This window comes from Artemia franciscana, chromosome 21 (assembly GCF_032884065.1).
Source record: "Artemia franciscana chromosome 21, ASM3288406v1, whole genome shotgun sequence".
Taxonomy (NCBI): Eukaryota; Metazoa; Arthropoda; class Branchiopoda; order Anostraca; family Artemiidae; genus Artemia; species Artemia franciscana.
In genome coordinates this window covers 14160319-14184145 of record NC_088883.1, presented here as the reverse complement: position 1 = coordinate 14184145, position 23827 = coordinate 14160319, and the positions used below count along the sequence as shown (strand labels likewise).

The 23827-nt window shown below is 36.0% G+C and overlaps 1 protein-coding gene across 4 annotated transcripts in view; it reads right to left on the bottom strand.

Moving 5' to 3' along the window:
• Window positions 1-1432: 1432 nt before the first annotated feature.
• Window positions 1433-23827, bottom strand: part of LOC136040540 (facilitated trehalose transporter Tret1-like) — a 72124-nt gene continuing 49729 nt past the window's right edge. For all 4 annotated transcript variants that reach the window (XM_065724727.1, XM_065724728.1, XM_065724730.1 and 1 more), the window contains 2 exons: window positions 5791-5868; window positions 1433-2877 (listed from right to left, as the gene is read on the bottom strand). In XM_065724727.1, the coding sequence (XP_065580799.1) occupies window positions 1465-2877; window positions 5791-5850 (1473 nt within the window). In that variant the 5' untranslated portion in view covers window positions 5851-5868 and the 3' untranslated portion in view covers window positions 1433-1464. The remainder of the gene's footprint in view (window positions 2878-5790; window positions 5869-23827) is intronic.

The following is a 23827-nucleotide window of genomic DNA, read 5'->3' as shown; positions in this document are numbered from 1 at the left end:
TCTTAGCCGTCGTTATCTTTGAGAACCACTTCGTTAAAAAATCGTCTATTTTCATGAAAGTGAAAAATAAATAAATAATCTTTTACTGATTGAATAGCTTTTTTCAGGCCGGTTTTTTGGCTTTCACTTACCAAGGGGGTAACATGGGGGGAAAGGGATATGAAATAGCGAGGATCTTAAATCTCCTGGTGAGAGTTGTCGACCATGGATATTACAACAGCACCCTCATTATGCTTCCCAGCCTTTGCGTTTCAGAAATGTCACCAAAAAGTGGTTGTAGTTTTCAAAAAAGAGTTATTATGACGAATTTATGAGATAGTGGTTTTAATTTTGCCATTAGATATCTCTCCACGATCTTTCAGTGGCCTGCTAGACCTAGCAGAAAAAAATAAACTAAACCTACTATATAATGCTAAAATTCTGGTAGCTGCATATTGTAGCTGCATATTGGTTTTTACTTACATTTCATGACCATGACCTGTTAGTCAATCTTTTTGATGCTTCATTTAATTCAGCAAAAAAAATCTGTTTACTCGTGTATTTTCAAACTCCTCCTTCTCATGCTCAAGACTTTTTACTTTCAGGGGTCCGCAGTTTCAAGTTGATGGTAACAAGTTAGAGTAAACCAAACAATGCTGCCTGTTTTTTTTAAGATTGGGGTTATAAACCCTATATAGGATTCAGACCATGATAAATTAATTGGCAATCTTAGAATTTGCATTCCTTGATATTCTCAACATTGATGTTTTGTGCCCCAAAACGACAGAACAAGCCACTTCTCTGCATTTTTTCAGGATAGCGGGGAGGGGGAATAAAGACATCCTGTTCGAACTTGTAGTCATGAAAAGCTGAATGGTTATCGTCAAATTTTCGATTTCCCTGTATTTTGAACTTCTTTGGGCAAAAATTGTTCTTATATGATACTATATTAAATAATAACAAGAAAATATTACTTTTCTACGGCACAGTCTTTTGTTGTCTAAAGCTAGATACTGCAATGTCTATTAAAACCAGCCCTCTCCCAAGATACTATGAACAATGGTTCGAAAGGGTCATCACTGGAGGGAAAAAAAGAAGAAATAGGAGACACGGACGGAAAAGTGTTTTTCCATGTTATATAAGGGGGGACTGTAAATCTCCTTAGTAGAGTTTTCAACCATGATAATTTCAACTGTGTGCTTTTAATTTTCGATCATAACCCCAGTAACAAGGGTCTGTGGGTCACTTTTACCAAGATATCACATTTTTTCTTCTCTATTTTTCCGTTTCATGTGATTTCCATGTGAGATTTTTCTTATTATTTTCTTTGTAATACAGAATCCTTTAGCTGTCTTTTTATTTCTTGAGCTAGTGTCGTTAAAAAGAAAATACAGATCAATTCAGGCCTAATTTTAGTTCTAAACAATGTCTATCTTAAGTAGTAAGACAAAAATGAAAAATGGAGTTTTAATTTTTACAAAGTGCTTAAGCATGAATAATATCACGAGATTCCATTTCAGCTAACTCTCGACCACGAGTTTCAGGAACAAAAAGAAGAATAAATATAAGTCCAAGAATAGATATCCCAGAGTACATCCAAAAAGTACCATGTGTACCTAGTAATTCTTGAAAATCAACAAAAGTCTTAACACCTATAAATGCACATGCGTAATTAACACTCGTGGCAATAGCACCTCCGATATTTCTGTATTCCAAAGGGAATAGTTCTCCTACGAGCAACCATGAAATGGGACCAACTCCGATAGAATATGCAAGCATAAACACTATAACACACATTAATGGAACCCAGTCTAAATTCGAGTTTTGAATCGGAATCCGTGAATAGAGCTCTGTTTTTAACAATGGTTTGGCTAATTCTGTTCCTATATATTTATGGCTAAGTACTTGTAAAGTAGTATTATCAATATACACATATGTGCCAAATGCGGCTAAGGCCACTGACATGAATAAACTCGATGCCACAAGTAGAGGAAGGCGACCAATAATATCAACAAGCATGCCACTGACAGTGGCTCCAATTAACTGTACTATACCCACAACAACAGCTGCGCTGTGTGGATTAATATCGTTAAAAGTTGTACTAAAAAGCGGTGCAGCATAAAAACTAAAGGCATGCGCACCACATAGCCGTTGAAATGCCATCACACCACAAGTGATGGCTAAAGGGTGAATAAGGCGACGTTTCATAAAGGCTCGGTTTGTGATTGTCGTTTTTTGGCATTGCCGTCGCACATTGGCTTGGATTGTTGAAAGTTCTTCCGAAATATCTGAGTTCATACCTCGAAGCCACTGTAAAGATTTTTCTGCTGAGTCTTCTCTGCCATGAAGAATTAAACAGCTGGGCGTTTCTGGAACATTAAATGCAGCAATTAAAAACATCAGGGGTGCTGCCGTTATAACCATTGCAAGTCGGCGCCAATCCAAATACGCACCTAAGCAATAGCTTGCGAGCAATCCCAAATGGGAAGATAATTTAACAGCTGCTCCTAAGCGTCCTCTGATAGATGGGGTTGCAATTTCACTAATATAGACATGTGTCACTAGTAATATAATAGCAGAAAAGAAACCACACAAGAAAGCGGCACAATACAACACTTTCACACTATTTGCAAATACTGTCAACAACCAACAAAACGAAAAAGGTACACACACACTTAGAAGAACTCGTTTTCGTCCGAATTTCATGAAGAATCCTCCAAAAGGACCTCCAACAAAGGCACCAAGCACAGATAGACTGGCAATCCATGATCCTTCTTGTGGAGATACTGTAAAATCACTATTTCTTATGAGTTGTAGTGATGCAAGCGCGGGTGAAGTATAGCCTTTGCTCAGTCCACAGGCAAATGGACCTAAAGAAACAGCCAACGTTGCAAGGACCTAAAAAAAGAGATAATGGTATTTCTTCTGTGTGCATTGAATTTCCTCTGTGAAAAAAGATTGTTCGATTAGCTATGTTGTTAACCGTTCTACATTGAATAAACATATAAAACACGTTTTCTCACTTTCTGAACTTTTTTATAATATAATTAAAAGGAACTCCATTATCTTTTGGATTGTAATGAAGCTTTTCTCAGAAAATAAACAAACACGTTTCTTTTTACGGAAGGGGACCCCTTCAATTAGACGATTTGAAATGAAAATGGAGCGCCAGACAAAGCTGTTTCTGAATTGCTCTGTCCTAAAGGCGTCCCACCTTTTTAGATCGTTAGAGCTGGCTCTGTGCCTGAGTAATTTTCTTATTACTACGACAAGTGGCAGCACGACAAAAGAAACCCCCTAAGAAACATTTTAAAAGGGAAATTGTGGTCATTATTTCAATTTAAATAATGGCAGCAATAAATAAGTAACGTTAGTGCTATATTTGTATCCCCTACTGTCATGTATCTAAACGACGAACCTTCCTAAACTATTGACACGTTAGTGACTTTCGAATTGATTAAGAGTTTCATATTGACAATCACACTTATTTTTAGATAGTGCTCTCTGAAATGTTTTCATAAATGACCAAGACATACTTTAATATTTTGTGTCTACAAACTCCAAGGTCCCAAAATTAAAAATTGCATACTTATAACCATGAAAGTTATACTCCTTCCCCTCCAAAACCAAAAAACAAATGACTGAATTTCAAGAATTATTGCACAAATCTGCAACCGAAGTAAAATTTGGAAAAATATTCAAATTTTGCCCAAAATCTAAATTAGAATCTAGAATTTTAGTTCTTAAGCATAAAAATGGAAAGAACTTTACAGCCCCTTCCCTTCCAAAACCAACAAACAAATGCCTGAATTCCATGAATTATTGCACAAATTTGCAACCGAAGTAAGGTTTGGGAATTGGGAAAATAATCATTTATAATTAATTAATCCAAAATTTTAGTTCAAAAGCATAAAAATGGAAAGAAATTTACAAGTAAAAACTTTACTTGTATTTAAATACACATTATATTTAAAAATACAACTATGGCAATTTAAAAACTAACAAAAACTAATTTAAAAGATATTTTCCAAAACCGGAGTTTTTCAATCAAAAACGAAAAGCCATGTTAAAATTGAAAACTAGCAGAAATAAAGTTATTGAATAATTTAAACTGGAAAAATAAAAATTATTACGAATCAACAGACATAGCCTAAAACGAACAGAAATTAAAATGAATAGTGATGAAAAATGGAGATAACGTATATTACTGTGGATGTTCAGACGAATCCTAAACAAAAAGAAACTAAAATGAACCATTCAATCAAACTTAAAACGAACATAAGTTGCCACAAATTAAAGTACGATTACTACCTATGTGCTTGAATGAAATGGAATCAAACTGAAAAGTTTTGAAAAGAAGTGTCCTTCTAAACACAGCAAAATCAAATTGAAAGCTCTTAATTTTGCTGTTAAAAGGACTATTTTTTGCTCTTTTCTGTTATGTCGATTATTACCGCAATTTTCTTTCTGCATGATGTTGGTCTTCAATAAAATCCATGCAAATAAAATTCACACTGTTTAATATACACATCGTGTTCAGTAAAGCGCCAATGACACTTAAAGTTTTTTAGCCCCACCCTTATTTGCAGTAACTTGAATTCAGAAATATTGGTCAGCCTCGTGATATAATTTTATTGTTGTGGTTTTGTTGATGGTATGGCAAGTAAAACACACTGCTCAGAACACAAATCGTTTCAAGCCAATTCCACATCACGCTCAAGCCATCCGAGGGCTTGGGAGTAAGGTAACCCTTCTGTTTATGGCATTATTTTGTGTATTTTTGTAAACAGTCAATTTTGACTTGACTGTTCATTTTAATTAACCTCTAAGAAAGGCAGTTTTTGATTATCCTTTAGTTCTAAAATAAACCGCAAATTAAAATCTGAGGACATAGGCACCAGGGTCACACAAAGAAATCACTTGACCGGCAAACCAACCCCAGAAACGCCGTTGCTGAGGAAAAGTGTTCGAGGCAGAGGTTTCAGTATTCTATGTCAATTCCATGTAAAAACTGGCCAAAAAGCAAAGGTTATAGGAATCCATGGAATCTAATGGGTAGGTAAATCTCTCCTAGACTTATACTATACAAATGTTGGAATGTCCTTTAATAATTTTTTTTTAGCAAAATGGATGCATTTTTGGAGGTTTAAGGATTTCAGAATGTATGAATAGGTGGGAAAATTACTATTAAGAAGACTAAGTCACTTAGACTTAGAATAAAGGAGGGTGCAAATGTGGTGTTGGGTAACGACAATATTGATCAAGTGAATAGATCCACTTAACTGGGTAGTTTTATTAGTAAAGATGTTGGAAGCAATAAAGATTTGAAAAGTAGGATAGCCAAGCCGGAGTACACTTTTTCACAGTGGAAAAATTTTCAGAAGAATAACAAGACTAGTCTGTGAAATAAGATTAGAACCTTAGAAAATATAGTAATGACAGTTGTCATATATATTTCGGAAATATGAGCACTTCAAAAGACAGAAGAAGAACTACTAAGTATCTCCAAGATCTATGAACAGTTTTAGATAGCCGTTTGACTGACCGTAATTCAAACAGCAAGCTGTAAGATAGACATATTTCTACTCCACTTCATGGGTCTAATATCCAAAAATCTTATCACTAAAATTGGTTGTGAGTAATCAAACTGAAAAATTATCGGTTTTTTTTATTAACTTATTTTGGTAATATACTCCTAGAGTTCTCTTTTCGTAATGTTGGTCCTTTGACCACTTGCCCTGATTTTGTCATAAAACAACAAATGGTAGCGAGACATCAGTCCAAGAAAATAAAAATAAAGAAGAGAATTACCTGTTCAATGTGTTTTGGTGCTGATCCTAAACGAAAGAGTCTTATTGTTGAACTCGACATTTCTTTTCAACCCGATTCCTGTAACAATTATAAACTATAGTATAAAATATCGATAACTTCAAAGGGAAATAGATTTTACTTTCTAGCACGATATTACAATTTTAAAATTGCACCATGTAGCATACACTACTTAAAAATTATTTACTTCCATTTAAACTGTCCACAGGAATGACTCCAGGTCAAAAAACACGAAGCCCCAAGCATTACTGACTGTGAGCTTGACTCCACCTAAACGGTATCGTTCAATTAATATACAGATGTAATAGCTCATATCAAGGGTGCATCCATATTTTTATTCGGGGGAGTATTTTTAGGGATGGGGGCTACCAAAAAAACTTTAAAAAACACTTCAAAAATTTTTTAATGCATTTTTGTTATGTTTTTGCGAGTCAGACAAAAATTTTAAGGGGGGTCAAACTCGGTACCCCTCCACCCTGGATACGGCCTCTGCTACTATGTCTTCCTTAAAAAAAAACTTTGATTGATTGAGATGGAGGAGGAGCATGCGTAACTGTGTTGGCCTCAGGCAGCTTGATACTGCGGTGAGTTGTTAGTTGTAGTTAGTAATGCTTGAATCGTAAGGGGATTTTAGTCGGTATACAACATTAGTCTAATCTTGACACCACAAACATTCCATTATCTATCTATCCCGCCCCCCTTTCCCTTAGATCAATCCTAGTTAATATTGTCAATAATTCCGAATAATCTTTCTGTGACCTATTATTTTTTTCATATATAGGTGAAGAGTTTTAAATATGTAAGAAACATTTTAATAGTATCTGTTTATTAGATAAGGAAAATAAAAAAAATCAAGAAGTAAGGTTTTCAAAGAAAAACTCAGAGCTATGACTCGCCTTTTCTGCATCCCTCAAAACAAAATTTTAGTTTCTATTGTCCCTTTCTTTCAACAAATGTGCCCAAAAGTCTAAACAATTTCACATGAGCCATTCCCAGGATACTGCAGACACGCTACAGCGAAGACTTGCAAAGACATATTCTCTTTCGATTTACCTTCACCACCCTCCAAGTTAAAGCTGTAAATTGACTTGACCCTCCTAACCTCCCATACCCCCTCAAAGTATTAACCCGATCCCTTAAGCCATTTCTAGGTTATTGTAAATATTTTGAAAAAACCAGGTGCATATAGCGTCTTTGGACTTACTCAAGTACATTTGTCATTTCCAGAGCACAAACTTGGGAGAAACTCTGGGAATCTTTGCCTTTTAAACAATCCGTAAGGACTTCTCGAAACAAAAGTAATTTGGATCCAAGAGTTTTTTGCCCCATTTTAAGACACCCCCACTCCCAACGAATGCACGACGTCCTTGGCCGAAAGGATGATCTCTGAAATTTTCAACTAACTGGAAAAACACTGCAGCAAATTGTGAAAAATAAATACGGAGTATTGCAAGAGCAATATTTTGAAGAGGTCAGAGACAGCACTGATTAAGACCATATAAATAGAAAAAATTGAGTCAGGATTCTCAATAGCTGGTGTCTGTTTATTCCATTAGAAAATACAATTTTTAAACTTAGCCTGACTCTGCACGTTAACAGGAAAAAATCATGCAAAATCTTCCCTCTATTATTCTCTATACCTCCTAAGGATACTTTCTAAGAAAAAACACACAGTTAATTTGCTTATGGTTTTTGGCAACCTTGGTAGCAATTAGTATGAAATATAGCGTTTGGCAGAATCCTTAGACTTCTGCGGCAAGATTTTTGAGAATTTTAGAATTTCAGAGAAGATATTTTAAGGGTTCTATACAGAAATACTGAATTGTCCCCTCAACATTTTCTGAAAGTTTCTAATTAATACCCTAAGCCGCTCCTGCAATATTACAGATACACGATTTTAACAAGCTGGCACCAAAATGTCTTTTGGTGTTTCTTTCCACTTTACCGTCCACGAAATGTAATTTCCTTAGGATCGTGTATCACAGAAACGTTATTATTGTCTAACTTAGAGACAAAAACAGTTTAGCCCCTTCCCCCTAACCAAAGATTAAATTTATTTACCTTGCTCCATTCACCCTCTTCCTTTCTACGACAACACCTAAAAATTTAACTCCATCCACTAAGCTGTTCCCAAGATATCGGGACATGCAGTTTTGATGACAAAAATACACATGATGTCTTTTGATTTACCTATGCTCCCAAACTCAAATTTTGATTTTGATTTTTACTCTATCCCTCTCCCTTTCAAATAATTTCTCAAACTTTCCACTCCATTCCTTAAGCCATTCCTGAGATAGTGTAGATAATTTAAAAATCAGATGAACATAATTTCTTTTGATTTACTCGGTTACCAGTGTCGTTTCCAGAAAATATTCCTTAGAATCACCGAGAATCTTGGCACACCAAATTATCCGCAAGGGATCGTTAAAAAATAACTAATAAGGAACAAGAAAGTTTGATCTATTTCTTGGCCCCTACCCCCGCCTCCAAACGAAACATAATTTTTTTTTGTCTTGAGAACGACGTCTAAAAGTCTTTACCTGATCTGGCACCCATTTGTGAATAAAATGGCTATTTTAAAGTTTTAATTGGATGTCTTCGGAGGTTAAGGGGGTTGGGTAGCTAAAAGGGGAATGAGAAGAGTTAAGGGAGGGTGTTGGCTGTTGTAGAGTCACTTTTAAATCTCTTAATTTCTTAGAAAGGGCACTAGAACTAAACCCCTTCGAAGTCTTTACACTAAAGATGACTGTTTGTACCAATTTTTTAGATAGACTCCTGAAACACAAGGGCTGTTTAATAGAATAGGAAGATTTTTTAAAAGTTAAGAGCAATGTATTGAGGAGAAAACAACCCCTCAAATGTGGAATAATTTTTTTTTTTTTTAGTTTCAATGTTGCTCCTTACTTTAAGTTGAAAAACTGTTTGCTTTTTTTAATTTATTCGCTCTTTACTCAGGCTGCACCATTGCATTGTCTATTAGTTGCTAACTTGGGCGTACGGAAGGGGGGAAGCTACCCACCTAGAACTTCAAACTAAAACTAGATATGGCTGAAAAGGCAGATGGTTGAAAAAGCAGATAGTTGAAAAAGAAAGTTAAAAAAAGGTATATAGCTAAAAAAGCAGTTTATAAAAGGTAGATGGTTGAAAAAGCTGGAAATAGACAGCTGGAATGACCGAATAAAAGTCAAGCAATTATTCATAATATCTTGGAAAGATTTAGCTCTAATCCAAGAAGATTAATGCTGAAGCTATTGATGATTTATGATTTTTGGTGATTAATTATTAATTAAGATTTCATAGGTATTATAGAACTTGCCGGCGATGTAGGGTTTTGCGAACTGCAAATATAGCTTCAGCCCCCTCGATCATCATTACGAAATCAGCTGCCCCCCCCCCTAAAGAAGAAGCTACGTACGCTCATGGTCTCTAACCTGCTGTGAATAGTCGTGTTAAATGTATGAATCTTTTCGTGTAATGATTCTGAAATGATCTTTTTATAGACTAAGTCCTCCTTCATTTAACCAAATTAACCCCCCCTCGTATCAACAAAATTCTGGCTACGGGACGCATTTTTGTACATAATAATAGTCTCTACTACATTTTTTCATTTGACGCTTTCTACTGTTACCTAAGGAATTAGTTTTCTTATTAAGAATTTCCAATTTAAGAGTTTCAAGGATTAGATATTTTAAATTGTGAACTTCATAATTTTTATCAGAGTCCTGGCGTTTGAAATCATTTGAATGATTCATTTGTTGCATGAACATGTCAATATTACATTATGTGCTGTTTCTTTTAATTAACAGCTACACGGGGGGGGGGTAGATTGAGGGGGGGGGGGTAATTACCTTGGTAATTACACCTCCTCTACTTACAATGTTCCAAGAATTCTCTATGTTTTTTTAAAATTAATTTTCCTTTTTTTTTAATTCAGGCAACTTCCTGGTGACTCCCTCCCTTAACGAACTGACAACAAAATCCTTTGTCAATGCCTAGTGGAGGGGCTTAGCAATCAAGTCTCTTATCCGAGGAAAAAGGTCATGGCCAATGTTCACTAAATTTTTGTTATTTTTATATTACTATCCTAACATTAGCATAAAAAAGAAAATTATGCAAGTCACTTTTTTTCTGATTGATCAAACTATGGAAAATATATCCATAAAGTTATGTACCCCTTGAAATCGATTAGGGTAATTTCCGTTGAGATCAAACTATGAAATTCCATACTTATGCAAAAGGGGGTCTGGAACTTAATTGGTATCTCGTGCCTCGCCTCATGTTCCGGATGGAGACACTTTAGTGGAAGCTGCGGTTTTTTACAGCTTCCTTTCATTGAGGGTTCACGAAGAAGAACAAAAAAATTAGTCAAAATGATTTTAGTGACTTTATAAACACATCAGAGAACGAACATAAAAGTAAAAGCTATCTCGCGTTTTCATTTTGCTCAAAAAGCTAGAAAAAAAGAGCTTTTTTAGAAAAGAGTTATGCCATCAAAATGTAAAAAACATTTTCTGTAAACACAGGTTTTGAACGAGGTGTATCATAGAAGCATTGATAAGTAAAACGAAAATAATAGCATTTCCTCCACTACATATTTTCCCTTTCCTCAATTTGTGTTTTTCATTTTGCTCAGGGCAGCTAGAAAAAAAGGGCTTTTTTAGAAAAGAGTTATGCCATCAAAATGTAAAAAACATTTTCTGTAAACACAGGTTTTGAGCGAGGTGTATCATAGAAGCATTGATAAGTAAAACGAAAATAATAGCATTTCCTCCACTACATATTTTCCCTTTTCTCAATTTGCGTTTTTCATTTTGCTCAGGGCGGCTAGAAAAAAAGGGTTTATTTGGAAAAGAGTTATGCCATCAAAATGTAAAAAAACCTTTTCTTAAACACAGGTTTTGAACGAGGTGTATCATAGAAGCATTGATAAGTAAAACGAAAATAATAGCATTTCCTCCACTACATATTTTCCCTTTTCTCAATTTGCGTTTTTCATTTTGCTCAGGGCAGCTAGAAAAAAAGGGCTTTTTTAGAAAAGAGTTATGCCATCAAAATGTAAAAAACATTTTCTGTAACCACAGGTTTTGAGCGAGGTGTATCATAGAGGCATTGATAATTAAAACGAAAATAATAGCACTTGCCCTTCACTACATATTTAGCCCCTATAATAATTATTAGTCATCAGTCAATAATTATTAGTCAGTTAATAATTAGTCATCCTTACATTGGAAATACCTCTACAGTGGCATCAATTCTCGAAAATTTAGATGGGAATGTATTTTTCAAGATTCGCGGGAGGGTATTTGTCGCTCTTTTGAATGTCCTTTAAGGACAATGCCAAAAAGAGGCAAATTTCAATAAATATACCTCAACAAGGTAAATTTTAAAATTTAATGGGGGATCTAGAGGATGTATTTTCTCTTGCTCTCCTCCCAATTGACACCACTACAGCTTTAGATTCTCAACTGGGTAGTTTTCAAGCCTATATGCTTCTGATATTATGGGTTTAGCTTCGTTTGGCCAAAGCTATCGATAAAATAACAAATCAAATAGTTTGCAAGTTAGTATCCCTTGTAACTTTCAAAATAATATCCAAGTACCCTATCTGCATTTGGTTTACCAATGATACCTAGTTATCATCCTGCCTGTACCAGCTATTGACGTCTGTGAAATCCATAAAATTCTTCCATATTTCTTATCTTTGCTTATACTGCAATAGTTACTTCCCTTTTTATGGCACTTGGTATTAACCAAGTGACATATAGCAATAGCAAATTCTGTCGGTCTGTCGGTCCCGGTTTTGTTACTTTAGGCACTTCTAGGTAAGCTAGGACGACGAAATTTGGCAGGCATATCATGGATCGGACCATATTAAATTAGAAATAGTCGTTTTCCCGATTTGACCATTGGGGGGGGGGGGTGTTAATTCGGAAAAAAAAAATTGAATTATTTTTAACTTACGAACGGTTGATCAGATCTCAATGAAATTTGATGTTTGGAAGGATATCGCATCTCAGAGCTGTTATTTGTCCCAACCGGAACTGGTGACATTGGGGCGGGGGGAGTTGGGAGGGGAAAACCTAAAATCTTGGAAAACACTTAGAGTGGAGGGATCGAGATGAAACTTGGCGGGAAAAACCAGCACAAGTCCTAGATACATGATCGACATAACCGGAACGGATCCGCTCTCTTTGGGGTAGTTGGGGGGGGGGGGGGTAATTCTGAAAATTAGAAAAAAATGAGGTATTTTTAACTTACGAACGGGTGATCGGATCTCAATGAGATTTGAAATTTAGAAGGATATCGTGTCTCAGAGCTCTTATTTTAAATCCCGAACATATCTGGTGACATTGGGGGGGGGGGGAGTTGGGAGGGGGAAACCTAAAACTTGGAAAACACTTAGAGTGGAGGGATTGGGATGAAACTTAGTGGTAAAAATAAGCACAAGTCCTAGATACATGATTGACATAACCGGAATGGATCCACTCTCTGTGGAGTAGTTGAGGGGGGTAATTCTGAAAAATTAGAAAAAATTAGGTATTTTTAACTTACGGACAGGTGATCGGACTTCATTGAAATTTTATATTTAGAAAGATATCGTGTCTCAAAGCTCTTTTTTTAAGTCCCGACCGGATCTGGTGACATTGAGGGGAGTTTGGGGTGGGGGAACCTAAAATCATGGAAAACACTTAGATTGGAGAGATTCGGATGAAACTTGGTGGCAAAAATAAGCAGAAGTCTTAGATTCTTGATTTACATAATTGGAAAGGATCGGCTCTATTGGGGGGGGGGGAGTTAGTTCTGAAAAGTTAGAAAAAATGACGTATTTTTAACTTACGAAGGAGTGATCAGATCATCATGAAACTTCATATTTAGGAGGACCTCGTGACTCAGATCTCTTATTTTAAATCTCAACCGGATCCAGTGTAATTGGGGGGGGGAAGTTGAGGGGAACCGGAAATCTTAAAAAATACTCAAAGCGGTGAGATCAGGATGAAACTGGATGGGACAGTCTATGACACGTGACTGACATAATCGAACCGGATCCGCTCTCTTTGGCGGAGTTGGGGGGGGGGGATAATTTTGAAAATTGATGTATTTGTAACTTACGTAAGGGTGACCAGATCTTAATGAAATTTGATTTTTAGAAGGGTCTTGCGCTTTAAAGCTCTAATTTTAAATTTAGACCAGATCCTGTGGCATTGGGGAGAGTTGGAGGGGAAAACGGGAATTCTTGGAAAACGTAAAAATTGGGGTATTTTTATTTTACGAATAGCTGATCGGATCTTAATGAAATTTGATATTTAGAAGGAATTCATGTCTCAGAGCTCTTATTTCAAATACCGACCAGATCTTTTAACATTGGGGGAGTTGGAGGGGGAAATCTTGGAAAACACTTGGAGTGGAGGAATCGGGATGAAGCATGGTGGATAGAATAAGCAAATGCCCTTGATACGTGATTGACGGAACCGTACTGGATTCGCTCTCTTTGGGGGAGTTGGGGGAGGGGTTCCGTGATTTGGCGAGTTTGGTGCTTCTGGACGTGCTAGGTCGATGAAAATTGGTAGGCGTGTCAGGGAGCTGCACAAATTGACTTCATAAAGTCGTTTTCCCAGATTCGACCATCTGGGGGGCTAAAGGGAGAGGAAAAATTAGAAAAAAATAGGTATTTATAACATACGAGTGGGTGATCGGATCATAATGAATTTTGATATTTAGAAGGACATCGTGACTCAGAGCATTATTTTAAATCCTGACCGGCATTAAGCCTCTTATTTTCCTTTTAAATAAATCTATTGATTCATAGAATTTTGCTAGAACTCATACCACATGATCTCTTGGCTCTTAGCTCTTCTTGCCTCGTCACAAGTGCCATATGAGCTCTTAGCTCTTTTTCTTTAAAATGATCATCTTCATTTTCTCCATTGAGTTCGGTCATATAACCGTAGTCATGAGAAAAATTTTAGCAGGTCAAAGTTGGTCCTATGCTCTGTCTGTTTTTTAAATCAGCTTCTGGTCAAATGTTACGAAAATTAAAAATACAATTCTTGGTCATAAACAAATTGAATTGATTCCAAAAGTTAGCCGTATGAAATAATTTCCAAAGTAAAGACGGATAAAACACAGTATTTTCCATTTATATGATGCAATCATAAAACTGGTGTTTTCTCAATTGCTGAATAGAATAAACTTCCTAATTACATGATTAAATTTTGTAAAATAAGTAAAACTGATAAGTTTGTGGCAGCTAATGGAATCGGTTCAAGTTCAGCATTTCTAAATTGTGCAGCACCACGTCACAAAGCAGATAGGAGCTTGACACCTCAACAGTTGGGCTCTCTGATGCTTTGAATTTGATGGTGTGATTTTCATTAAAATTCCTTGTCTTTTAGGGGGTGTTTTCTACCTTTTTTCAAAATCAGGCAAATTTTCTCAAAATCAAAGGTTTTGATGGGTGACACTAGACTTAATTAATTATTATATATTTGGAAGACCACAAACTGTTTGACTGAGATAAGTCACGCTCTATGCAGCCAGTTTTGAACTTTTCACGAACTTCTCGTCAATCAAATTGAATTTAAAACAGACAGAAATTACCACAAGTTTGAGCAGAACTACCACCCTCTAAATATTCTAAAACAGGAGATATTCTGTGCTTAATCAATAGTAGCTGATGATAGTTTATTCAAAATGATTCACTTCCGAGCACCAATTGAAAAATAAACATTTTATTACCTTACCCCTGCAAACTGGCCTAACATAGTTGCTTACAACTTTTAGTAATAAATGAAATGGCCAAAAAAACGACTGCAATACAGCCAAAGACAACATATATTTCATAGAAACTACAAGATATTTTTTTACTCCATTAATTACTTTTATTGAATTTCTTGCTAACTTCAACTCTGAATTACTAGTTTATGGTTCAAAAACATCTACATTAGTAAAAGTTATGTTAACATATTATTCAAATGCTATACATATATCAATTTTTGCTTTATTTGGGAAATGCAGCTAATATTACAACTCTGTCATAGTCGTTTTTACGTGAGGCGGGATAGTTTCAAAAGATTATAATAGGATATGTAAAAGGAAGTCAGATATGTGTAAAAACTGGACTGATATGAAACAATTCTTGGACTCCTTACATTATAAAAAAGTTAGAAAGAGGTTACAGTTTTCTAAACACAAAACTCTTCCATCATATTGAACCTCATGTTTTAAACAACGAATGAAAATTATTCTATGTAATTCCTTAAACACTTGTCCTTTATACTAAAGTTTAGCACCTGAATTATTGGAACCATAAATAACGAGATAGAAAAAAAGGTAAAGAATGCGGCATTGGACTTTACAGTCCCTACCAGCGGTGTGCTGATCTCCGTTACTTTATTACTCCGTTACTTCAGCCAGGAGGTGCAATGGGGGGTAGGGTCACCATCCTCTGCTTTCGCACACCCTTCCTGTTTACCTTCCCTAGATTTCTCTAGGTACCCATTTGGAGCAGGGTCGACTCTGGCTGAACTTACATACAGAGTCACACCACTGACAAATTTCCTCTCTTATAATTAAACTTTGGAAGATTAAAAATTGCTGAGATTACGAGGAATTAATCTCATTATATATTAAACAATCATTCTACTTTATTAGTTCTTTCCAATTATCTCGATTATTATGCTTAATTATTCTTATGTTTAAGTTAATAAAGGTCACACTATTCAAAATACATTTTACTCTTGATAAAAATCAAGTGACAATCATGCCATTTAGAAGGTTCGAGAGGGAGAGGGAGTAGCACCTAAATTATCTGTAAACTCTGATTAGCCCTGTGATATTATTCCTTTGTTGTGTTATTGTTGATGTAAAAAAATAAAAATATTATTGGTCGAAACAAGAATCGTTTTCAATGAAGTGAATATGGTGCGATGGCCTTTAAAATGTTTAGAGGGCGACAGTTCTACTTCTGTTTGTGGTAGTTTCGGTTCATTTTTAGTTTGAATAAATTTTTGATTTTAACTTCTGTTCACTTTAGCATTGAGTTATTCACCTCTCGTGATTATTTATTTAAACTTCAATTCGTTTGGAAATTCATTTATTCATTCATAGTATTTATGTTTGTTTTATTATTGAATTATTTTATTATACTATTTCTGCTCGTCTTAATGTGGGTCCTTACTTTTGTTTGCGATGACATTTTTTGAAAAGTGTTTTTATGAGTATTTTAATTAATTTTTGTTCGTTATTGATTGCCAAAATTTTATTATATGATAGTATAACAATATAGTATTTCCTCCTTCATATTTTACCCACTTCATATTTTAAAATTTAGCCGTTTTGGAGTTTTTTCTTTGTAAAATGCCCTTTTTGGAATTTTAGCTCAGAGAATTGAAAAAACCACAGATTTGCACCGCCACCTAGGTTTTCGAAATACATTTTCCCTCTCCCCCTAAATTTTCGTTAGTTGAATCCAAACCGCGAAGGAATAGTTGACCTGCCCTCTTTTGACATAGGAACTAAGCAAAATAAGCAATTATTTCTCATTGTGACAGTAATTTTCTCTTCCTCTAGCGTTGAATGATAAATTCCAGATAAAGCTTCATTCAAAGGCTCAAGTACAATTTCCTTGCCCCTACCAAATATACAAATGAATAGATAGGTACTAGGCTTATTTATTCGGCAATTCCCCCCCCCCCCCACCTAAATCCCCCCCCCCCCCCGAAAAAAAATTGTATTCTGGAGGAACGTTTATTAGACCTTTCGACTGTTTTTAAGCAGAATAATGTCTCAAATTTTTGGTCGTATGTCGTTTTAGGCTATGAGGGGAGGTTAGGTAGCACAAAGGGCAGGGTAGAGGGCTGGATCCCCTCCAATCACGTTTGACTTTTAAAACATGCACTCGAACTTTTAATTTCAAATTTATTAGCCCAGTCCAAAGTTTTAACGACCACTCTTCCATATGAAGTGACTCTGGGAAGAAGAAGTTTCAACAGGCATTAACTCTGGCGTTATGTCGTACCAACTATGAACTGTTCTGTCATGATAATTATGCTTAATAGTTTCGTTCCGTTGTTTAGAAATATTTGTCGAGCCTTTAACTTCACCTTTGCAATCTAATCCTATATTTTGCTTATTTAAGGTATATGTTACCTCTGAAAAAAGCAAATTTACAAGAATTCTACAGCTGCAACTTGCCCATAAAGGACAACATTCTTATATCACTGGATTCATTAGTCTATCATTAGTCTATCTTTTAAAAATTTTTCTATAGATATCATTCGTTGGTTGACCTTTTTTTCTTTTTTTGTGAATTTCATTTCTTGCTTGTATTTAATGTTTTTTTTTATTTCTCTATACTTCTTTTTTTATGTGTTGTTTATTTAATTTTTTGTGTTTATTTGATGTAAAAAAAATTCTATAGTCATTATTTTTCGTTTTTTGCATGTTTTGCATTTTTGTGTGTATTTCATTGTTTTTACTCCATATTTTAATACTTTTATAGCGTTTTTGTGGGTAAGAAATAAATTATAATTATTATTATTATCATTCAGGTCTATCCATTCAAGGAGCGAAAATTATGCTATTACTGGGACATTTTCTAGGGGAAGATTCCAAACTTACTTAAAAAAATACGAAACTTGTCCTTTAATCAACGATTTTACAAATCGTTGAATCTAAAATCCGAATCTAAAATCCTTGCACTTTAAATTTTAACAATGTGATTCGGTGGATATAAAGTTTAATATCAGCTATGGAATGATATTAAAACTGTGTGTTTTCGTTGATAAACCGTAGGAGAGTCGAAAAATAACATACTAAAAATATGCAAAGATAACATATACCTTAATATTTTTAACTTGCTAAAACATTTTCACTTCTGATAGTGTGAAATTCATAGAAAAATCCACATGTCAGTTCCTGTGAGCAATCTTGTGTATTTGTGACTTTGCATTTTTCAAAATTCACGTGTGCTGTATCATCTTGTATGCTGTAACACGAAAGAGAGACAGCCTAAAATACAGTTTTTATGGCACTTGGTATTAACCAAGTGACGCATAGCGATCGCAAATTCTGTCGGTCTGTCTGTCGGTCTGTCTTTCCCGATTTTGCTACTTTAGGCACTTCCAGGTAAGCTAGGACGATGCAATTTGGCAGGCGTATCGGGGACCTGACCAGATTAAATTAGAAACAGTCGTTTTCCCTATTTGAACATCTGGGATGGAGGGGTGGGGGCCAGTTAATTCGGAAAAAATAGAAAAAATGAAGTATTTCTAACTTACGAACGGGGGATGGGATCTTAATAAAATTTGATATTTGAAATGATATCGTGTCTCAGAGCTTTTATTTTAAATCCCGACCAGATCCGATGACATTCGGGGGAGTTGGAGGGGGTCCTAAAATCTTGAAAAACGCTTAGAGTGGAGGGATCAGGATAAAACTTGGTAGGAAAATAAGCAGAAGTCCTAGATACGTGATTGACATAACTGGAACGGATCTGCTCTGTTTGAGGGAGTTGGGGGGGGGCTAGGGTTAATTCTGAAAAATTAGAAAAAATGAGGTATTTTTAACTTACGAAGGAGTAATCGGATCTTAATGAAATTTGAAGTTTGGAAGGATATCGTGTCTCAGAGCTCTTTTTTTAGATTCCGACCAGATCCTGTGACATTGGGGGAAGTTGGGGGGGAACCTAAAATCTTGGAAAACGCTTAGAGTGGAGGGATCGTGATGAAACTTGGTGGTAAAAATAATCAGAAGTCCTAGATATGTGATTGACATAACCGGAACGGATCCGCTCTCTTTGGGGAAGTTGGGGTGGGCTAGGGTTAATTCTGAAAAATTAGAAAAAAATGAGGTATTTTAACTTACGAAAGAGTGATCGGATCTTAATGAAATTTGATTTTTGGAAGGATATCATGTCTCAGAGCTCTTATTTTAAATGCCGACCGGATCCGGTGACATTGGGGGGAGTTTGGGGGGACCTAAAATCTTGGAAAACGCTTAGATTGGAGGGATCGGGATGAATCTTGGTGGTAAAAATAATCTTAAGTCCTAGATACGCGATTGAAATAACCGGAATGGATCTACTCTCTTTGGAGGAGTTGGGGGAGGGAGGTTGATTCTGAAATGTAAAAAAGAGGTATTTTTAACTTACGAAGGAGTGATCGCATCTTAATGAAATTTGATGTTTAGAATTATATCGTGTCTCAGAGCTCTTACCCTAAATCCCGACCGGATCCGGTGAAGGGAAAGTTGGGGGGACTTAAAATCTTGAAAAACGCTTAGAATGGAGGGATAGAGGTGAAGCTTGATGGGAAAAATAAGCACAAGTCCTAGATAAGGGATTGACATAACCGGAACGGATCTGCTCTCTTTGGAGGGGTTGGGGGAGGGTTAATTCTAAAAAATTAGAAAAATGAGGTATTTTTAACTTAGGAAAGAGTGTTCATATCTTAATGAAATTTCATATTTAGAAGGATCTCGAAACTCAGATCTCTTATTTTAAATCCCGACCGGATCCAGTGTCATTAGGGGAGGGGGGGGGCAGAAATCTTGGAAAACGCTTTAAGCGTTTTCCAAGAATTAGCGAAAGATTCCGCTAAATCTTTAAGCTAAATAAAGCTAAATAAAGCGTTTTCCAAGATTCCGCTTTCTTAGAAGAAAGCGGAGAGATCAGGATGAAACTTGGTGGAAAGAATAAGCATAAGTCCAAGATAGGTGACTGACATAACCGGACCTGAACCGCTCTCTTTGGTGGAGTTGGGGGGGGGGGGGGGTAATTCGGAAAAATTTGAAAAATGAGGTATTTGTAACTTACGAACGGGTAATCAGATCTTAATGAAATTTGACATCTAGAAGGATCTTGTGCTTTAAAACTCTCATTTTATATCTCGACCAGATCCGGTGACATTGAAGGGAATTGAAGGGGGAAACCGGAATTCTCAGAAAACGTGAAAATCGAGGTATCTTACGAATGGGCGATTTGATCTTAATGAAACTTGATATATAGAAGAGTATTATGTCTCAGATGCCCCATTTTCAATTCGAATCGGATCCGGGGACATAGAACGTTAGAGGGGGGAAACAGAAATCTTGGAAACCGGGAATCTTGGAAAACCCTTAGAGTGGAGAGATCGTGATGAAACTTGACGGGAAGAATAAGCACAAGTTATAGATACGAGATTGATATAATTATTATGGATCTGTTCTCTTTGAGGGAGCTGGAGGTTGTTAATTTGGAAAAATCATAGTAATTGAGGTATTTATAACGTAAGAACGGATGACCGGATCTTAATGAAATTTGATATTTAGTAGGAACTCATGTCTCAGAGCTCTAGTTTCAAATCTCGACCAGATCTTTTGACATTGGGGGGAGTTGGAGGTGGAAACCTGAAATCTTGGAAAACACTTATAAATGTCGTAGATACGTGATTGACGTAACCGGACTGGATCCGCTCTCTTTGGTGGAGTTAGGTGGTGGGGCTCAGTCCTTTGGCGAGTTTGGTGCTTCTGGACGTGCTAGGACGATGAAAATTGGTAGGCGTGTCAGGGATCTGCACAAATTGACTTGATAAAGTCGTTTTCCCTGATTCGAACATCTGGGGGGCTGAAGGGAGAGGAAGAATTATAAAAATAGAGGCATTTTTAACTTACGAGTGGGTGATCGGATCTTAATGAATTTTAATATTTAAAAGGACCTCGTGACTCAGAGCTCTTATTTTAAATTCCGACCGGTATTAAGCCTCTGATTTTTCTTTTAAAGCAATCTGTTGATTCTTAGAATTTTGCTAGAGCTCATACCATATGAGCTCTTGGCTCTTCCAACCTCGTCACAAGTGCCACATGAGCTCTTAGCTCTTGTGTTTTTAGTTGCTCCTTAGTTTAATCCAGTCACTTTCTAGACCTAGAAAAGAAACTAGAACTTTCAATTTCAAATCGAATTAGACCTTTCCTAAGTTTCTAGGACCACAACTTCTATATGGAATTACAAAGGGGAAAAAAGAAGTAAGGCACAGAGACCACATGGTTCTTAAAAAAAACACCTCCAAATAAGGGCACTTTGGTGTATGGTCATGCCAATTGAAGGAAATTTGTAGGCCAAGAGAATAAAAAAAGCAAAAGATGGAAAAAGGTATCAATAAACGGATTGACAACAGAATGAGAAAGGCAAGAAAGAAGACAGTAAACTGCTGTTTGACAGCAGCCTTTTTTGTAGTTCAGCAGTATCGCACGGTTTAAGACAAAGAGATAAATAATGTTCTCATTTCCACCCCAAAAAATAGTTTGCAAAATAAAGCTTCTGAAAAATATAACAAAGTGTTGATCACATTGTCCTCACATGAGGACAAGAAAATTCAAGAAAGTCATAGACCTCATTATGACCTTGAGCTCTTTTGATTTTTACCTATAGATAGCTCTGATCATAGTCAATGTCGAGTTAGTTCAAAAATACCAATTAACTGAGAACAGAAGGAACAGCAAAGAACAAACGTTAACTTGGTTTATTTTTAGGTCTTTTGGTAACTGTAGTCTTCAAAATCACGCAAACATTGATTTTTTTTTTTGTTATTTTTTTTTGCCAGGAGTCCTTAAATTTCTGTGGACAGAAGAGTGAAAATCATTAAGCTTATGGAACACAAAACAGACAAATGAAGCCATCTACTATATATGGAAAAGATACAAGTGTGAAGTGTCCTCAACTGAGGACATAATGACTTAATGGATCAAGAGAAATTAAGTATTTTGTTCCAAAATAATTTGGACCAAGAGATTACAGGCTATTTGTAAAACCGTATTTTCTGTTTTACAAATAGTGCAAAAGAGTATTTTCCTATATAATAAAGAAAGGATTGTTTTATTTTATTCAAGCTGCTATTGCTGCTACTACTATTACTGCTGCCTCCTCAACCCTAATCTCTTCAACGTTCCTCCTCAACCGTAATCTCTTCAAAGGTTCATTCTAGGGACTTAATATATAATGGGTCAGGTGGGGAGGGGGGGAGAAAACTGCCCCCTCCAGATCCCAGCTTACCCTCCCCCCTGATGAGATTTAGTCTCTGCAAAAATCTTGTCACAACTAAGATAAACCTGCATAATTCAAGCGTCCAGAGAAACAGGTCAGTTTTCTTTATTAAATCTTTGCCTTTATGGTAGTGTACGGCTCATCCGGTATTCTAATCTTAACTCGCACACTAATATACATATTCTTCCAAACTTTTTTTTTCAACTACGAACAAACGCCCTAGGTCTTGGATATTGTGCTTTCGCATCTTTGTTCAGATGATTTGCTATAGATACCCGTCCTTCCAAGGTAAACTAAAATTAAAAAAAAAACAAGTTTTTCAACTGAAAGTAAGGAGAAACAATAAAACACAAGACGACCAGAAATAATTACGTAAATGATGGGGCTGCCCCTTCGTCAGCCTTCACTCTTCATGCAAAAGTCTTAAAACCCTTTAAAATACTTCTCTCTCTCTCTCTCTCTCTCTCTCTCTCTCTCTCTCTCTCTCTCTCTCTCTCTCTCTCTCTCACACACTTTAGCGTAAAGAGCTAGAGTTGAGGAAGGGGCAGCCCCCCTCATACACAGAAGAATTTCTGTTCGTTTTAAGTTTTAATGTTACTGCTTACTCTCAGTTGAAAAAACTAAATTTTAATTTAATTTATGAGATTTTTTTAATTATGCCAGAGAATCCCCTTCCCTCTCTTCTGTGTAATACTTCTCCTGGAAAATTCACCGGAAATATTCTTCCCATGGAAAATTCCCGCAGAAAATACAATCCATCTCCCTGCAGAAAATTTCTCTGGAAAAAATCTGTATATTTCCCATAAAAAAATAATATATGTGAATAGCATGGGCAAATTGCATAACTTACAGCCCATTTCCCAGTGACTATATAGGGTCATATCATCGCCAAAAACATAGTCATTAGACATTTGACTATGGTGAATTAAACAGTTATCTTAAAATTCTGGTCGGATGTCTTTGGAAAAAAATTGAGCATGGAAGGGGGCTAGGTGTACTCCATCTTGTTGGTCACTTAGAAAGAACCCTAGATCTTTTGATTTTCGTTCGAATGAGATTTCATCTGGTCATCTGGGACCATTGGGAAAAAAGCAACAAATAAACAAGCATCTGTGATCTTTCACTTTAAAAAAAAAATACAAAATACAAAATACCAAATTTTTGTAGATAGGGACTTAAAACCTCTACAGTATGTTTCTCTACTATGGTGAATTTCTTGGCGTGATTTTGTTAAGACTACTCAACTTTTTGGGGGCGTTTCAACCTTTTTTAAAAATCAGGTAAATTTTCTCAAGCTCGTAGCTTTTGATGGGTGACTAATTAACTTAGCGAGCTCTATATATTTAGAATCAGCTTAGAAAGCCAATTCTTTAGACGTATCTATTGACACATCAACAGAAACAAGATATTGATAAGCAAGGTATTGAGGAGGGGGCAACCCCTTCATATACTGAATAATTTATGTTTGGTTTTAGTTTTCATGCTGCTCTTTACTTGCAGTTGGGAAAAATGTTTCTTTCTTTAATTTTTGCTCGTTTTTCAAATAATACCGATAAATCTGACTCATCCTCCCTGAAAAATGCCCCCCACGGAAAACTCCTCCGTGGACAGTTCTTCCCACGTAAAATACACCCTCCCCCGTAAAATTCTCTCCGAATGATTCTATCCTCGCTGAAAATGTCTTGCTGCCCCTCTTCGTAAAATTTTTTGCGAGCAATTCATATTAGTAACCGTTTTTCTAATTCCCCTGGAGCATCTTAAAATACAAAATCGAGCTGGCAAAGAGAATACGAGACAAATAAAAATGATTTCGTACAGGAATTCCGTCAAATCCCCCAGGAGAAAATTTTCCCAGGAAAGTTCACTCCTGGAAATTTCCCTCCCCACAGACAATTCTCACCATAAAAAAACACCCAAGCACAAAATTCTCCCCCCCCCCCAGAAAAATGTCTGTATATTTCCAGATAGCAAATACTATACTCAAACATAGGGCAAATTTCA